The following is a 12,071-nucleotide window of genomic DNA, read 5'->3' as shown; positions in this document are numbered from 1 at the left end:
AACATCCTGTGTGGTTTTGCATGCCTTCTCTGACTATAATTTTAACTAATTCAAACAATACAGCTTTAGTATGTTTTTTTCAAGAACAATTCTAAGTGGTAAAGGTTGGCAGTGCCGTTCTTGAACTGGCTACGGTTTAGGTGGCCCGATCAAAGGCTGACGTTTTTTCTCTCTGTCTAACTTGATGGTTTTGGGGTGCGGAGATGGGTTTTTCAAGTAATTTGTTTCACCATAGCTTTTAGCAAAGCAATCTCTCTGCGTATTTTTATTCAGATCCAAAATGCATTTTTAAATAATTGTGCCAAGTGTTGAGTATCTTGTAGTTGTCAGGGTCTTTTTAATATATGAGTGACTTTGTACAAGGAACATAAGTGTATGGGTGGCTAGAAGGTGATGTAAAAACAAGAAGAAAACTACGTATGTATTAGCTAAATAACAGTTAAGGAGGCTAAAAGCAAAATAATCTGAACTGGTGTGAATGTTTTCATTGCTATCTGAAGTAACATACTTCATGATACTCCCTGCCATCCTTTTCTCCACATTATATCTCATGTTTAATCCTGTGAATTAATGTGTCTTGTTGGTCTTTAGAGAGGAACTAGATGCAGATGAGTATGAAGAGACCAAAAAAGAAACTCTAGAACAGCTGAGTGAGATCAATGACTCACTGAAGAAGATAATGTCTGGAGATATGACTTTGGTGGATGAGCTCAGCGGCATGCAGCTTGTAAGGATGATTCTTACTCAGATGTGTCTGATGTTTTACTAAGAGCAGTTCACATTGTATCTGGACTTGAAGAAACAGAAAATAGATGCAAGTGGTTCATTATAATTCTTAAACAGGCATGTGTAAAATCTAGATCTTTGTATCTAATGTTTTTATTACTTAATATGTGTCTACATGTAAGAACTTGATTAGAGCTCTTCATTTTAAAAGAAAAATAAACTGAAGAATCATAGCCATAATACTGTAGAAAAAATGTGGGAGATTGTAGGACCTAAAGATATCAGATCTTTAATATTAGAAAATAGTAGGAAAGGTGTGAAGAGAGGTAGTTTTGATACTCCCTAGAGGATTTTGAACAAGAGCAGGAGACTGATCAATATCTTAATAATTTAATTCTGCTTACCCTTGGAAGAGCTCCGATCATCAATGTGCGCATTAAAACTGCTAAAGATAGCATAGCACATCTACTTGCTTTGTGTTAATATCAGGAAGAGGTTGTAAATAATTAGAAATTAAGACGTAGAATTTGATGAAAAATTTTATAGCTTTTCTCTGTGAAGTGCACTAATTAGTTGATTTTTCAAGCCTTGTATAAAGGTCATATATTTTTCCATCTCACTACTGTGGTCATGCAAACAGAAATTCTCTTATCAAATGATACCAAGGATACTAACGATGCATTCCAGCCTTCATTAATCTTGTCATGTAGCTATGGTTTATGCCTGCTATTAGTTGTGGTCATTCTTGTTCTTTTCCTTGCAGGCAATACAAGCAGCCATCAGCCAAGCATTTAAAACTCCAGAAGTAATTAGAATGTTTGCAAAGAAACAACCAAGGCAATTAAGGACAAGGCTGGCAGAGGTGAAGATTTCTGTTCTACTGTAACAACTATGCTTATTTCAAGCAGACTGATCAAATTTGGCATGATTGCAAGGAAAGCACCAAGTGTGTCAGAAAACTTGGTAGTAGTATCAGAAAAAGAGAAGTTGTTATCTTTGAGCATTTATTCATTTTCAAATGCTCATTGAAGTAATGGGGACAGTAACGTGTATTTTTTGAATTCTATTCTATTGCTGCTTCAAACCAAAAATCTGATCAACAGATAGTCAGCTGAGTATAATTGCAAATAGAAAATGTAAAGAGCATGATTTTAGAATTGTGGAAATGAGTGCATTCATGTCTTGGAGATCTAGACTGAACTGAGATCCAGATAAAATGAAATGAAATGTGGTTCCCTCATGGCTCAGTGACATGTGAATCCAAAATTGTGAATGAACAGCAGTCTTTGATTGAAAGAAGTTCAAGATCAGAGAAATCAAGTATGCGAAGGGTGCAGAATAGTGTAAAAAAACAGTTTACAGCTTTACAGCCATCTTTTAAATCATGGGTGGCTCTGTCCCTTACTTCTGTGGGTTCCATGCTTACTGGTGATATTTCTAGGCTGTTGCACTGGTTATGCTGTCACTTTGTGTGAAACTAATGGAAAGCTTACATATTTCAACTTTTTTCTGGTATAAAGATGGACCGAGACCTAATGGTTGGGAAGTTGGGACGGGACCTCTACACACAGCAGAAAGTGGAAATCCTGACTGCCCTCAGGAAGCTTGGTGAGAAGGTAAGGTGCTGGCATGATAGCTAGGTGAATGGAAATTTCTATATGTATGTTGAGGAGGAATTTGAAGTTATTAAAAGAGAATGGACAAATGATAAAATCAGTGCCCTGTAGCTTGCTTTTGTTGTACATAAATATCCCTACATTTTAGCGCTAAGCTTTCTGAAGTGTTCAGTACTGAGCATATGTCAGATAGTAATGTATGTTTATATAAGGCTATTACTGCTTTAAAATGCCCTCTTTGGTGGACCATCTGAGTGACTCATATAAATAATATCAACCTGTGCCAGCTTATAGAAGCTGCAATACAAATCTTTTCCTGGTTAGCTGTAACCCATCCACCTGTCAGGAACAATCCAAGACTTTTGACGTACATTGGGCTTTAACTTACTTCTGTAATGGTGATAGTGCCTACCTCTTGGTGTAAGACAAATAAACTGGGGAGATGAGTGAACTACTGATAATTTTCCCTGATGAGTACATCAGTGTGCAGAACAATTCCTGGCTTTTGCCACTAGAGGGAGGAAGGGAAGTTATTTATTTTTGTTGATGGTATATGAAGAAAATGGGTTGCCAGGGAGCTCTGTACTTAAACTTCCTTGTGAAATGAGGGAATGTCATGGAAAAGATGAAGTGCAGTACATAGAGGAGCTACATTCCAATTAGATGATATTAGCAAATGCTTTACCTCAGAATATTTTTATTGCTAGACTGTCCAAGAGAAAAATGTTTTGAAGAAATAGGTAAAAAGACTAGTTAAGGTTGTGAACTGAATGTCTGAAGATATCTAATCCCCTGGTATGAGTTCCTTGGATCATTTCAAACAAGCACTTCACTACTTTTTTAGGCATTTACTTTATCTTTTAAAATTACCAGTAACATACTTCACAGAGGACTTGCTAAGACAGTAGTTTCACATCTGTTTTGAATGTGAAAAATGAGAGTAAGTATTACATGTTTGCACAATACTGCAAAAGGTTAAGTAGCTAGATGCTTAATTGTAAAGCACAGCAAAGGCATGTGACTTCAATATTTCCCCCTAATTCTAACATAAATCCAAATGCCAAACCAGATAGTCTGTTGCAATCTAATTTTTTAATAATTAAACTTTTGGAAGAAATTGCAGTGGTTTAAGGGGAGTTCTTCATTTATCTTGTATGCAATTTTTGTTTTTCATTTGACTAATTGACATGAGTCTTAATATTTATTTCACAATTGCTCAATTTTTTCCACTAGTGTGAATTAGTAACATAGTAAATTAGAGATAGCGGCATTGGTTTTACTTACTCTGTAGTCCAGGAAATTGAACTTGCCTAAATTGAACTAATGAAATCATGATTAATATATTGGAATAGGGTAGACTCCTTGATTTGGTATGCTCAGAGCTAATAAGCCTCACTTTCTCTGCACAGTGTTCATTCAGTAAGCACAGAGAGGAGCTAGATGGTCTTTTTTTTAAGTGGCAAGGTACTAAAAAAAAGAGGAAGCATCATTGCCGATTTACACTACATATGTTGATTGATTCGTGTTGGAGGAATTCTGTAAAACTTAATGTGTTTAAATGTTGGAGGAATTCTGTAAAACTTAATGTGTTTAAATGAGTGAGTCTTAACTTTGAATATCTGAATCTTCCAAATGTAGGTTACTACTTCATTATTGTAAATATTTTATGGGCATCTGTCACAAGGCATCAGAGCGCCTACATAAAAGCAAAATATACCTGTGTAAATGTAACTGATGGTTCGCAGCACTATAAAGGGAGAGGACAATTTCTAGGTCATTAACTCTTAACATGGTCAAAGCTGCTGGCGACTGCATGTTGTCACATTCCTCAGCAGGTGATGTGAAGTGAATGTAGGTCTTAGCTATTTACTGGATGGACCATGTGACCAAAACATAGTTGACATCCTCTGCATAGTTTTGATACAGAGGTGAAGGGTGACCTTCTCGTGAGAAATTACCACTGGAGGTCAGCTTGAAACTGGTGAATTTAGAGGCATGTCTGATCTTGCTTATGCTGTCCTTTCTGGGCTGACTGATGTCATTGAGGAAGAAATTCAGTGGGAGGGGGAAAAGCTTGCCTTTTTTTACTTTGTCTTTTAATATGTTAGATAAAACCATCACTTAAAAATGGCAAATTGATAAGCCCTCTAACCTGACATATTTCATGTATGTGCTGATACAGAGGTGGGAATATGCACAGTTAAGGTACCAAGTTCACAGTTATGACTCTTTTGATTTAGCTGACTCCAGATGATGAGACTTTCTTGTCAGCAAATGCTGGTGCAGCCCTGAGCCAGTTTGAGAGAGTCTCCACTGACCTTGGTAAGTTTTCATTCTCCTAACTTCCAGTTTCTTTTCCTCTTTGAACACTGATAGATAAAAATGCTTGTGATCCCACTATGAAGGAGGAAATACAAACAAAAGATTCACGCTATTCAATTTTGACATACATTTTTCTTTTCTATTAACAATGAAATTCTGATATGCTGTCCATGAGGAAGAGGTAATGCACCAAATAAACCCAGTGCCAAATGGCCATAAAATGCCAAGTGTTCCCCATAATGCTGAAGGCTGCTCTGTCTTTGAGGAGAGATATCATTCTTACAGTTAGGCACTTCCTGTTTTGTTTGTTTGTTTTTGCATTGCTGACTCTCTTTGGGAATGTCTTTTCCTCCACTGACTGCAGAGAACTCTGCAATTACTGGCACATTGTCAAGATACAGCTTTAAATCACTCTTCTTGCCATGATTGTCATAGCTCTAATCATGTTGACAAGACCAAAAATGCATTTATAAGAGGCATTAAATGAGCACAACAGTTCATTCATTACAATTCTAACTGTAATGCTAGAAAGAACTGTGAATGGTGGGAATGTGCCAGACTAGGTCAGGGTACAAATAAACTGGCCATGTGGTGTACCTCTCGGTACTCCTTTTCCTGAGGGTGCAAGAAAGGTGTTCAAAAGGGTACTCCGTTAGAAGCTCTCTATATGGCTAGTTTCAGACCTGTCCAATCCATATATGACCCTATTTTTTTTAATATGCTCAAGTTTGCTTGGCTTTAAAAATGTATGTTTGGTTTGATTTTTTTTTTTTAATCTCAATTGTTTTGCTTGATTTAAATCATATCAGAAAAATCTCTAACACACAATTTTTCTTAATACATACTGAAAATGTTTTTTTCCTCCCGTAGGATCAGGAGACAAAGTCTTTGCTCTAGCAAGTTTTGAAGTAGAAAAGGCAAAACAATGAAGAGGTGCGTGGGGCTTGAATGTCTCCAGTTGTCAGGACTATTGGACTTCTGTCACATTGTAATTGTTTTTTCTATTTTTAAGATATGGCAAAAAAACCCAACAAACCCTAAACCTCTTGGGTTCTTAACCAGAAGAGATGAAGTAAACAGCCTTCAAGTGCACTTTGGAACCCTGGTGTCTCTGCCCCTCAGTAACATAATCTCTGAGGCTAAACACTAAGTGGTGCTCTTAAAAACAAAACCTTAGTATGATTATCCCTGAAAAGAAACAGCTATTTTCAACTTTTCTGAATGTGTATTTCTCTAACTATTAAAACGTCATCTTTTTGCATGTGGCCGTATCAAGTAGATCTTTTTTTCAGGAACAGTCCTAATGAATGAGTTAGTTTTTGGGTGATTCTTGAAGTTGCTCTCAAGCTGTCTTAATTTTGAATTTGTCTGGACTCCCTACTAAATAGCTTATACTAGAAATGCATTGCAGCTTTTAAAAATTGACATAGTTTATTTAAAATGCCATCTTTCTGCAAACTATTTGCAGAACATCTAAAATGAGACTGCATACTGATCATTGGCCCTTGTCAGCTTGTTTGCTCTGCACATGAATAAGTGCCATTGTATTCCAATCTTGATTGACAAACAATGGAAGTCCTGTTGGGAGACTTCTGGAGTAATTTAACCTTCTGTATTGAAACGACAGGGAATTGCTAGGAAGTGGCAATGAGAAGCCCTTTCTGTGACCTCTTACTCTTGCTCTGGATGTATAACTACAAGCTACTGTTTTTTCCCCAAGATTTCTGAGATAGCATGAAATAGTTTGCAAGTAGAAACAAATTAGAAAAGGGGGAAAGCTCTCATTACATGGTTGATCTACACAGTAAATGAACTGAAGGTCTTTGGGGCAAGTGTGGCTCAATCTAATTATCAGATGGTGGTGGTGTGGAGAAGGGAGGGTCTGTGCCTCCACAGGGAAGTTAAAATCCTGAATAATGTCAGGGCTTAAGAGGATTTAAAATCCCACATTGTTGAGTTTTTAGCCTGATTCTGGAGCATAAACTAGGATCTCAGCGTGGAGAGACTGTACTTTGTGCTCTAGATGTGTATTTAATTTTCTTATAAAGTATTTGCACGTTTCTTTGTAGTACAATCAATATTAGGGATATTATTCTTACAGTAGTGGCAGCTTCACATGTAATTCAGTACTTGTTAGCATTTCATCTGAGCTGTTTGGAAGCATTTATTTCACTGAGAATATTTTCAGCTTGCAAAGCATGCATGGTTTTTGGGTCTGCTCTACCCTTGGCATATATTCAAGTGCTGATCTAATGGTACCAGGAACAACGACAACAGAAGAGACATTTCTTAACCGAATTTCATGTTGGTACCTCTTCCCCTTCTCATTTTACAATTAGCTAGAGAAAAGGATATGGATAGAAGCAAAAGATATTTCTCTGGTCTTGTTAGCTATTAACAATTGTATCTCTTTACTCTGAACAGGTGGAGGAGAAAAGCTTGACATTTCCTTATGAGGAAATGGTTTGTCTGAAACTTGAAGCATACATCCCAAGTTCTTTTACACAGTGTAGCTGCATGCAGACATCTGTTCAGGTCACCTTACTGCTGGGCCATGTAAAAAAGTAACTTCCCTCTATTTCTATACAAAAAATTCAAACACTGGACAGTTTTTGGTCCTTTTCACTAGATGTTTCAAATGTGAGTTGGCACTTCCTTTCTTCAAAAGTGGAGGAAGTGCTGTGAAATATCATTAGAGCATTTGACTGTGAGTGAATTGTCATGTACTATTATTATGTGGTACCCCCCAGAGAAAGTGTGACTTTGGAAATCTAATGTGCTGGGAGTCACAGATACAGTTGGTTCCCCTTCGCATAAGATGGGGCAGATATGTAGCAAGAGAGCAAAGCTACCATTTGCTACTTAAACTCTACATATAAACTGATTTTTCTAAGGGATAAATTCGTTTTCCCTTAAATGACAGCAAAGTACAATAAGCAATAAGTACATTAAAAGGAGGAAAAGCAGAGATCTGTACCTGTGTTGCTAAGGTGATAGGTATATCTTCAGGGCAACCGGTTTTTGTGCTGTTTTTAGTGACCATGTATTTTTGTTGGTATGCCTATCTAAGCTCTAGGCATAATTCTGAAATGGTAGCCCTTTGTTCAGACTTTTTAGATGTTTTGGTTAAAAACAGCCTCCTAAAAACGTAATGTTACAAGTTTGGAAATTTTCTGTGGATGCACTGGGAACCTTGACAAACTAAATGTTTTTCTGAATATTGTTAAGTTAAATTTAGCTCTTTGCTACTGATCTTTAAAATGCGGTAATTTCTGTAGCAACAAGTCTGTTGCTGGAGAGGAAAGAGTGGTATTAATATTGGAAAGATCAGGAAAATTCCTAGGAAAAAATGATCTTGTTTCCATCTTGTTTGTGCTTTGAGTTATAAAAACTAAGACAGACAAGTACTGAAAGAGGATGAAATTGAATTCTTTTCAAGTTAGTAATGATTTAGAAACCATTTTTTAAACCAAGTATGAGGTCGATTCAGTACCAGTTGATGGTGGCACGACAGCTTTTGGCAACAGTGGAGTTGGACTTGCGTTTGTCAGCAATGAAGGTGACCCGCTGTTTTGAGGAATCCTGTGTTTACTGTAGCAGAACAGCAGGGTGGCACCTACAGTACATGCATCTTAGCCTTTTTTACCCAGACAACAGCTTCAGTGGGAGCTGCCGTTAAACTGGGTGAGTGGAGTGGAAATACTGCCTTAAATTTAGATAGCTCACTGCAGTGTTAATCTTAATGCCAAATAATAATCACTTAGAAGACAAGTTTGTAACATAGACTGTAAACAGAAAATAAGTATTATCAGTCATAATTTAGATTGCATTTATAGGGCATAGATACCCTGTAAATAAACATGTTTGTCCAATTGCTAACTAGGACTGGAGTAGAATAAACCAGAAAATATGTTTTGAGAATATATTTTGCTTTAACAGTTATCCTTTTGAAATCTACTATTTTAGAAACAAAAAGACACCGTGTAGACAACACAATTCATGTATTTCACAGATGGAACTTTTTTCTCCTTTTTTTTTTTTTTTTTTAAGAAGCTTTTATTTAGATGGCGTTCTTTGTCCGTGATATTAGAACTATTTTGCTGTCTGGGACAGCATTATTTTCTCTGACAAAGGCTGACTGCAGCTTTACAGCTGAGAGGAGCTTATTAAAAGGCATTATTAGTCTAAAATTACGGAAAACAAAACAGTCCATGGGGACCGTAGCTGCCTTCTTTTCCTTTCTGCTCATTACTGGTGCTAAGTAACTCTCCTTTTCCACTTCCCAAACTGCTTGAAGCATTAATATGTAAATGAAATCTCTCAGCACTCTCAAAGATCACAGTAAGTTACTGTACAATAATATGGAAATCTTTTTCCTTGCAGTTCTCAGGAGAAACTTTTTTTTTGTGGATTTGCAAATATTTCAGGATTTTTTCATGGTTTCTGTACTGCAGACATTTGCAGAATTCCTATTACATTGATCCTCAACTGAGTATCTCTTTAATGTTGTGCTGCTTCTGCTCTTGGAAAGATCTCATGTGATTTAGATGGGCAAAGATGAGGCTGAGATCAACTGCCAGTATTATTGCAAGATTCCATATGCCAGGCCAGACTTGCCTTCTCAAAATTTATGAAAAGTCGGAAAGCATTACTCTAATCCAGAATGCCTTAACTATAAATGTAAATTTAAAAGGAAGCTGTTGCCAGTATGGAGCTATTTATATGTTGGCCCTAGCAAATAGTTCTTTAAGCTAAGTTACTTGAAGTGGTTAGGTTCATTGCAGAGGCATAGCAAGTTAATTGGTATGCTGTGCTAAAGATTTTGTCAAATAATCCTGGGATGTACCTCTACCAGTATCTCAAATGTTTCTGCAGGGTCTGGAAAAAAAAACCCCACATATTCTATTTATTATAATAATCATTTGCTCAAATAAAAACTGGCAACAAAAGAACAACTTTCTAGATAAAAGCATGGTTTTGTGGTTTACCCCACAAGCTTGTGATGTTTGAGTTCCGTCAGCAATAGATAGGTTCAGCAATAGACCCAGGCAGATCACTTATTCTCTCTAAATTTCTTTCTCCCAGAGTAAAATACAGATTATGATACTTGAATATCTAGTGTTATGAAATTGTCATTGATCATATATTGCTTTGAAGATTAAAAGTACTTTGTATTTTTGTTTATCATTTTACTTCTGAAACAAGAATTGTAAAGTACAGTAGCTTTAAACATGTCAGCAGAGTTGCCTGTTGTTCTATTTGGCCATATATAACCTCCCTTTTAAAATCTTTTTTTCTCTGTAGGGTGAGTCTGGTGATTGTATTGAAGCAAAAGAAAAAAAAAACATTAGGGAGAAAATTGAAGCATCGAGTGCTCTGTCTCTCTTCTGTCTTTGTCTCCTTGTATTATTTCTCTTCTTTTTTCTTGAATAGAAAAGTAGCAAGTCATCTTTTTTCTTTAAGGAAAAACACAAGACTTTTTGAAGAGACCCTTTATTAGTTCATCATGTTACCTTATCTGTTAAACTCAAGTTCAGGTGGGTAGAGAATTCTGTATTAATGATACCCTACTGACCAGGCATTTAAAACTGCATCGTTAGTGGCTGAAATAGTAGGCAAATCAAAATATAACCAATTAATTTTGCTTCCAGTGTGGTCATTCCCTTCCTGTATAAGGGCAGGTGTAGTTTTTACATTGTGAAGAACAAAACCAAAAAGTCATCCCGTAGGTATCTTGTAGTTTCCCCACTTCCATGGTTCTTCAATTCATCCTCACTGAGTTCTGGTGAGGGCTTTTCCACTGCAGGAAATAAACTCTCATTTCATTTTGGTCTGGCTAGCTACCTATGAGGGAGGAATAGGAGTGCTCCCTGACTGGGTACCCTAGACATCTTTGAGAGAAGCCCAATTTTCATTATTGTTGCATGTGGCTTAGTCAGATGGATAATGAAAGCAGGGTTTGTGTGTACAGATGCTGTTGGAGGCCCTTAATGAGGGGGAGATGCCAACAAATACAAAGGGACTTGGAGGGTGGAAGCAGCTGTACTATGAAGGAAGCTTAAATGAATTTCAAAGCTGATTAGGAAAGAACTGGAGATCAGAAAAGGACAGTGAATTGAGCATATTTTTTCTAAGACAAGCAAAGACTGAGAGGAGAAAGTTGCATGAAGTTTTGACTTACTAGAACCAACAGCAACCTCATTAAACAAAGAGAAGTGATTAGAAGCTATGTTATTAAAAAAAAAAAATCTAACAGATGTAATGAATTTCTTTAATTATACCCAGTCTTTGTAAAACACTTGTCAAAATTTTCAAGGTGACTTAACTTTTAAATAATTGAACTTCATAACATTCCTCTGCTGCTGATAAACTTAATTATTCCTGTTGTGTGTATAGGCGAAGTAGGATGACAATCGGTAAGATAATAATTTGGTCAAGTGCAGGGCACTTGCATCTTCTGTTTGCTTTGTGAAGGCCTGTGCGGTCACTTAAGACATGAACAACATACTAAATCTATTGCAGAGCTAGGAGTGAAGAGGTCTCTTGAGCGTCCATCATGTGCTTTGATGATAAAAGTGAATAGTACAGTGGCAAGATGGCACCTTACTTGATAGCAAAAGATCTGTAAATCTCGGTAAGCCTGATGGTAGCAAACTAAGGTGGGGGCAGAAGCTGAATTGGACTCAATGTTTTAAGAAAATAACTGTAAAATTCTCCAAGGGTAGAGAAAGCCCCGTAATATTTCCTTTTGCTAAAAAGCTGTTCTAAATAAATGCAGGGTGCAGGTAAATAAAATCAGGAAGAAAGCCCATGCTATTGCAAAGATGCAAATGATGGCCTAATTGTAGGCTCCTGCTACTGTCAGATGCTTTTGGATCTTTCCCTCAGACTCGTGTACTGTGCTAATTAACATTAATCCAACTGGAGGATCTCAGAGTGATACTTCTGCATATATTTCTTCAGCTTATGCTGGTACTCTTATGTTCTTCTCTTAAATAATTAATAATCGTTACTGCCTGCTGTGCTGTGTGTATGTGCTGGTGATCTCAGATCCCAGCATATTTGCACTGTTCCTGTTCCTGTCAGCAGCTTGGTTTTGCTCTTTGGATAGGCTTTCATGTTAAGACCTTCATTAACTGGCAGTGGGGTATGAATTTCAGTGGCGTTGGACTTTGATGTCATTAAGTAACAAGCTGTTAAGGGAAGTGCCACCTATTTCATTGCTGTGCCTATTTTTATGCAATTAAGTTAAATGCCAAGTAGAAAACAGATGCATTTTACTAAATAACACTTAGAACACAAAGCCTTTTTATCTTCAGGAATTTCCCGCTTGCCTTACTGATCCCACCGATGCATATTATAGGTGAGCAGCATGACTGTTCAACCTAGTGGGAAGCCGAAATGCAG

General features: G+C 36.9%; 2 protein-coding genes across 5 annotated transcripts in view; both read left to right on the top strand.

The window, feature by feature from the left end:
• The window catches only part of LZIC (leucine zipper and CTNNBIP1 domain containing), a 27,122-nt gene extending 16,975 nt beyond the window's left edge, over nucleotides 1-10,147 (top strand). For 2 of the 4 annotated variants that reach the window (XM_013960483.2, XM_067310957.1), the window contains 5 exons: nucleotides 592-727; nucleotides 1,490-1,588; nucleotides 2,247-2,342; nucleotides 4,583-4,664; nucleotides 5,535-5,925. In XM_013960483.2, coding sequence (XP_013815937.1) covers nucleotides 592-727; nucleotides 1,490-1,588; nucleotides 2,247-2,342; nucleotides 4,583-4,664; nucleotides 5,535-5,593 — 472 coding nt within the window. In that variant the 3' untranslated portion in view covers nucleotides 5,594-5,925. Of the gene's footprint in view, nucleotides 1-591; nucleotides 728-1,489; nucleotides 1,589-2,246; nucleotides 2,343-4,582; nucleotides 4,665-5,534; nucleotides 5,926-10,127 lie in introns of those variants that run through there. The other 2 variants (XM_067310959.1, XM_067310958.1) reach the window with 2 other exon arrangements.
• The window catches only part of CTNNBIP1 (catenin beta interacting protein 1), a 37,241-nt gene continuing 35,303 nt past the window's right edge, over nucleotides 10,134-12,071 (top strand). Inside the window, exon 1 of the mRNA XM_013960524.2 lies at nucleotides 10,134-12,071. The gene's annotated coding sequence lies outside the window, so the exon portion shown is untranslated.

Source organism: Apteryx mantelli, chromosome 26, assembly GCF_036417845.1.
Source record: "Apteryx mantelli isolate bAptMan1 chromosome 26, bAptMan1.hap1, whole genome shotgun sequence".
Classification (NCBI taxonomy): domain Eukaryota; kingdom Metazoa; phylum Chordata; class Aves; order Apterygiformes; family Apterygidae; genus Apteryx; species Apteryx mantelli.
Note: the sequence above shows the minus strand (reverse complement) of the source record. Positions and strands in the feature narration are given on the sequence as shown.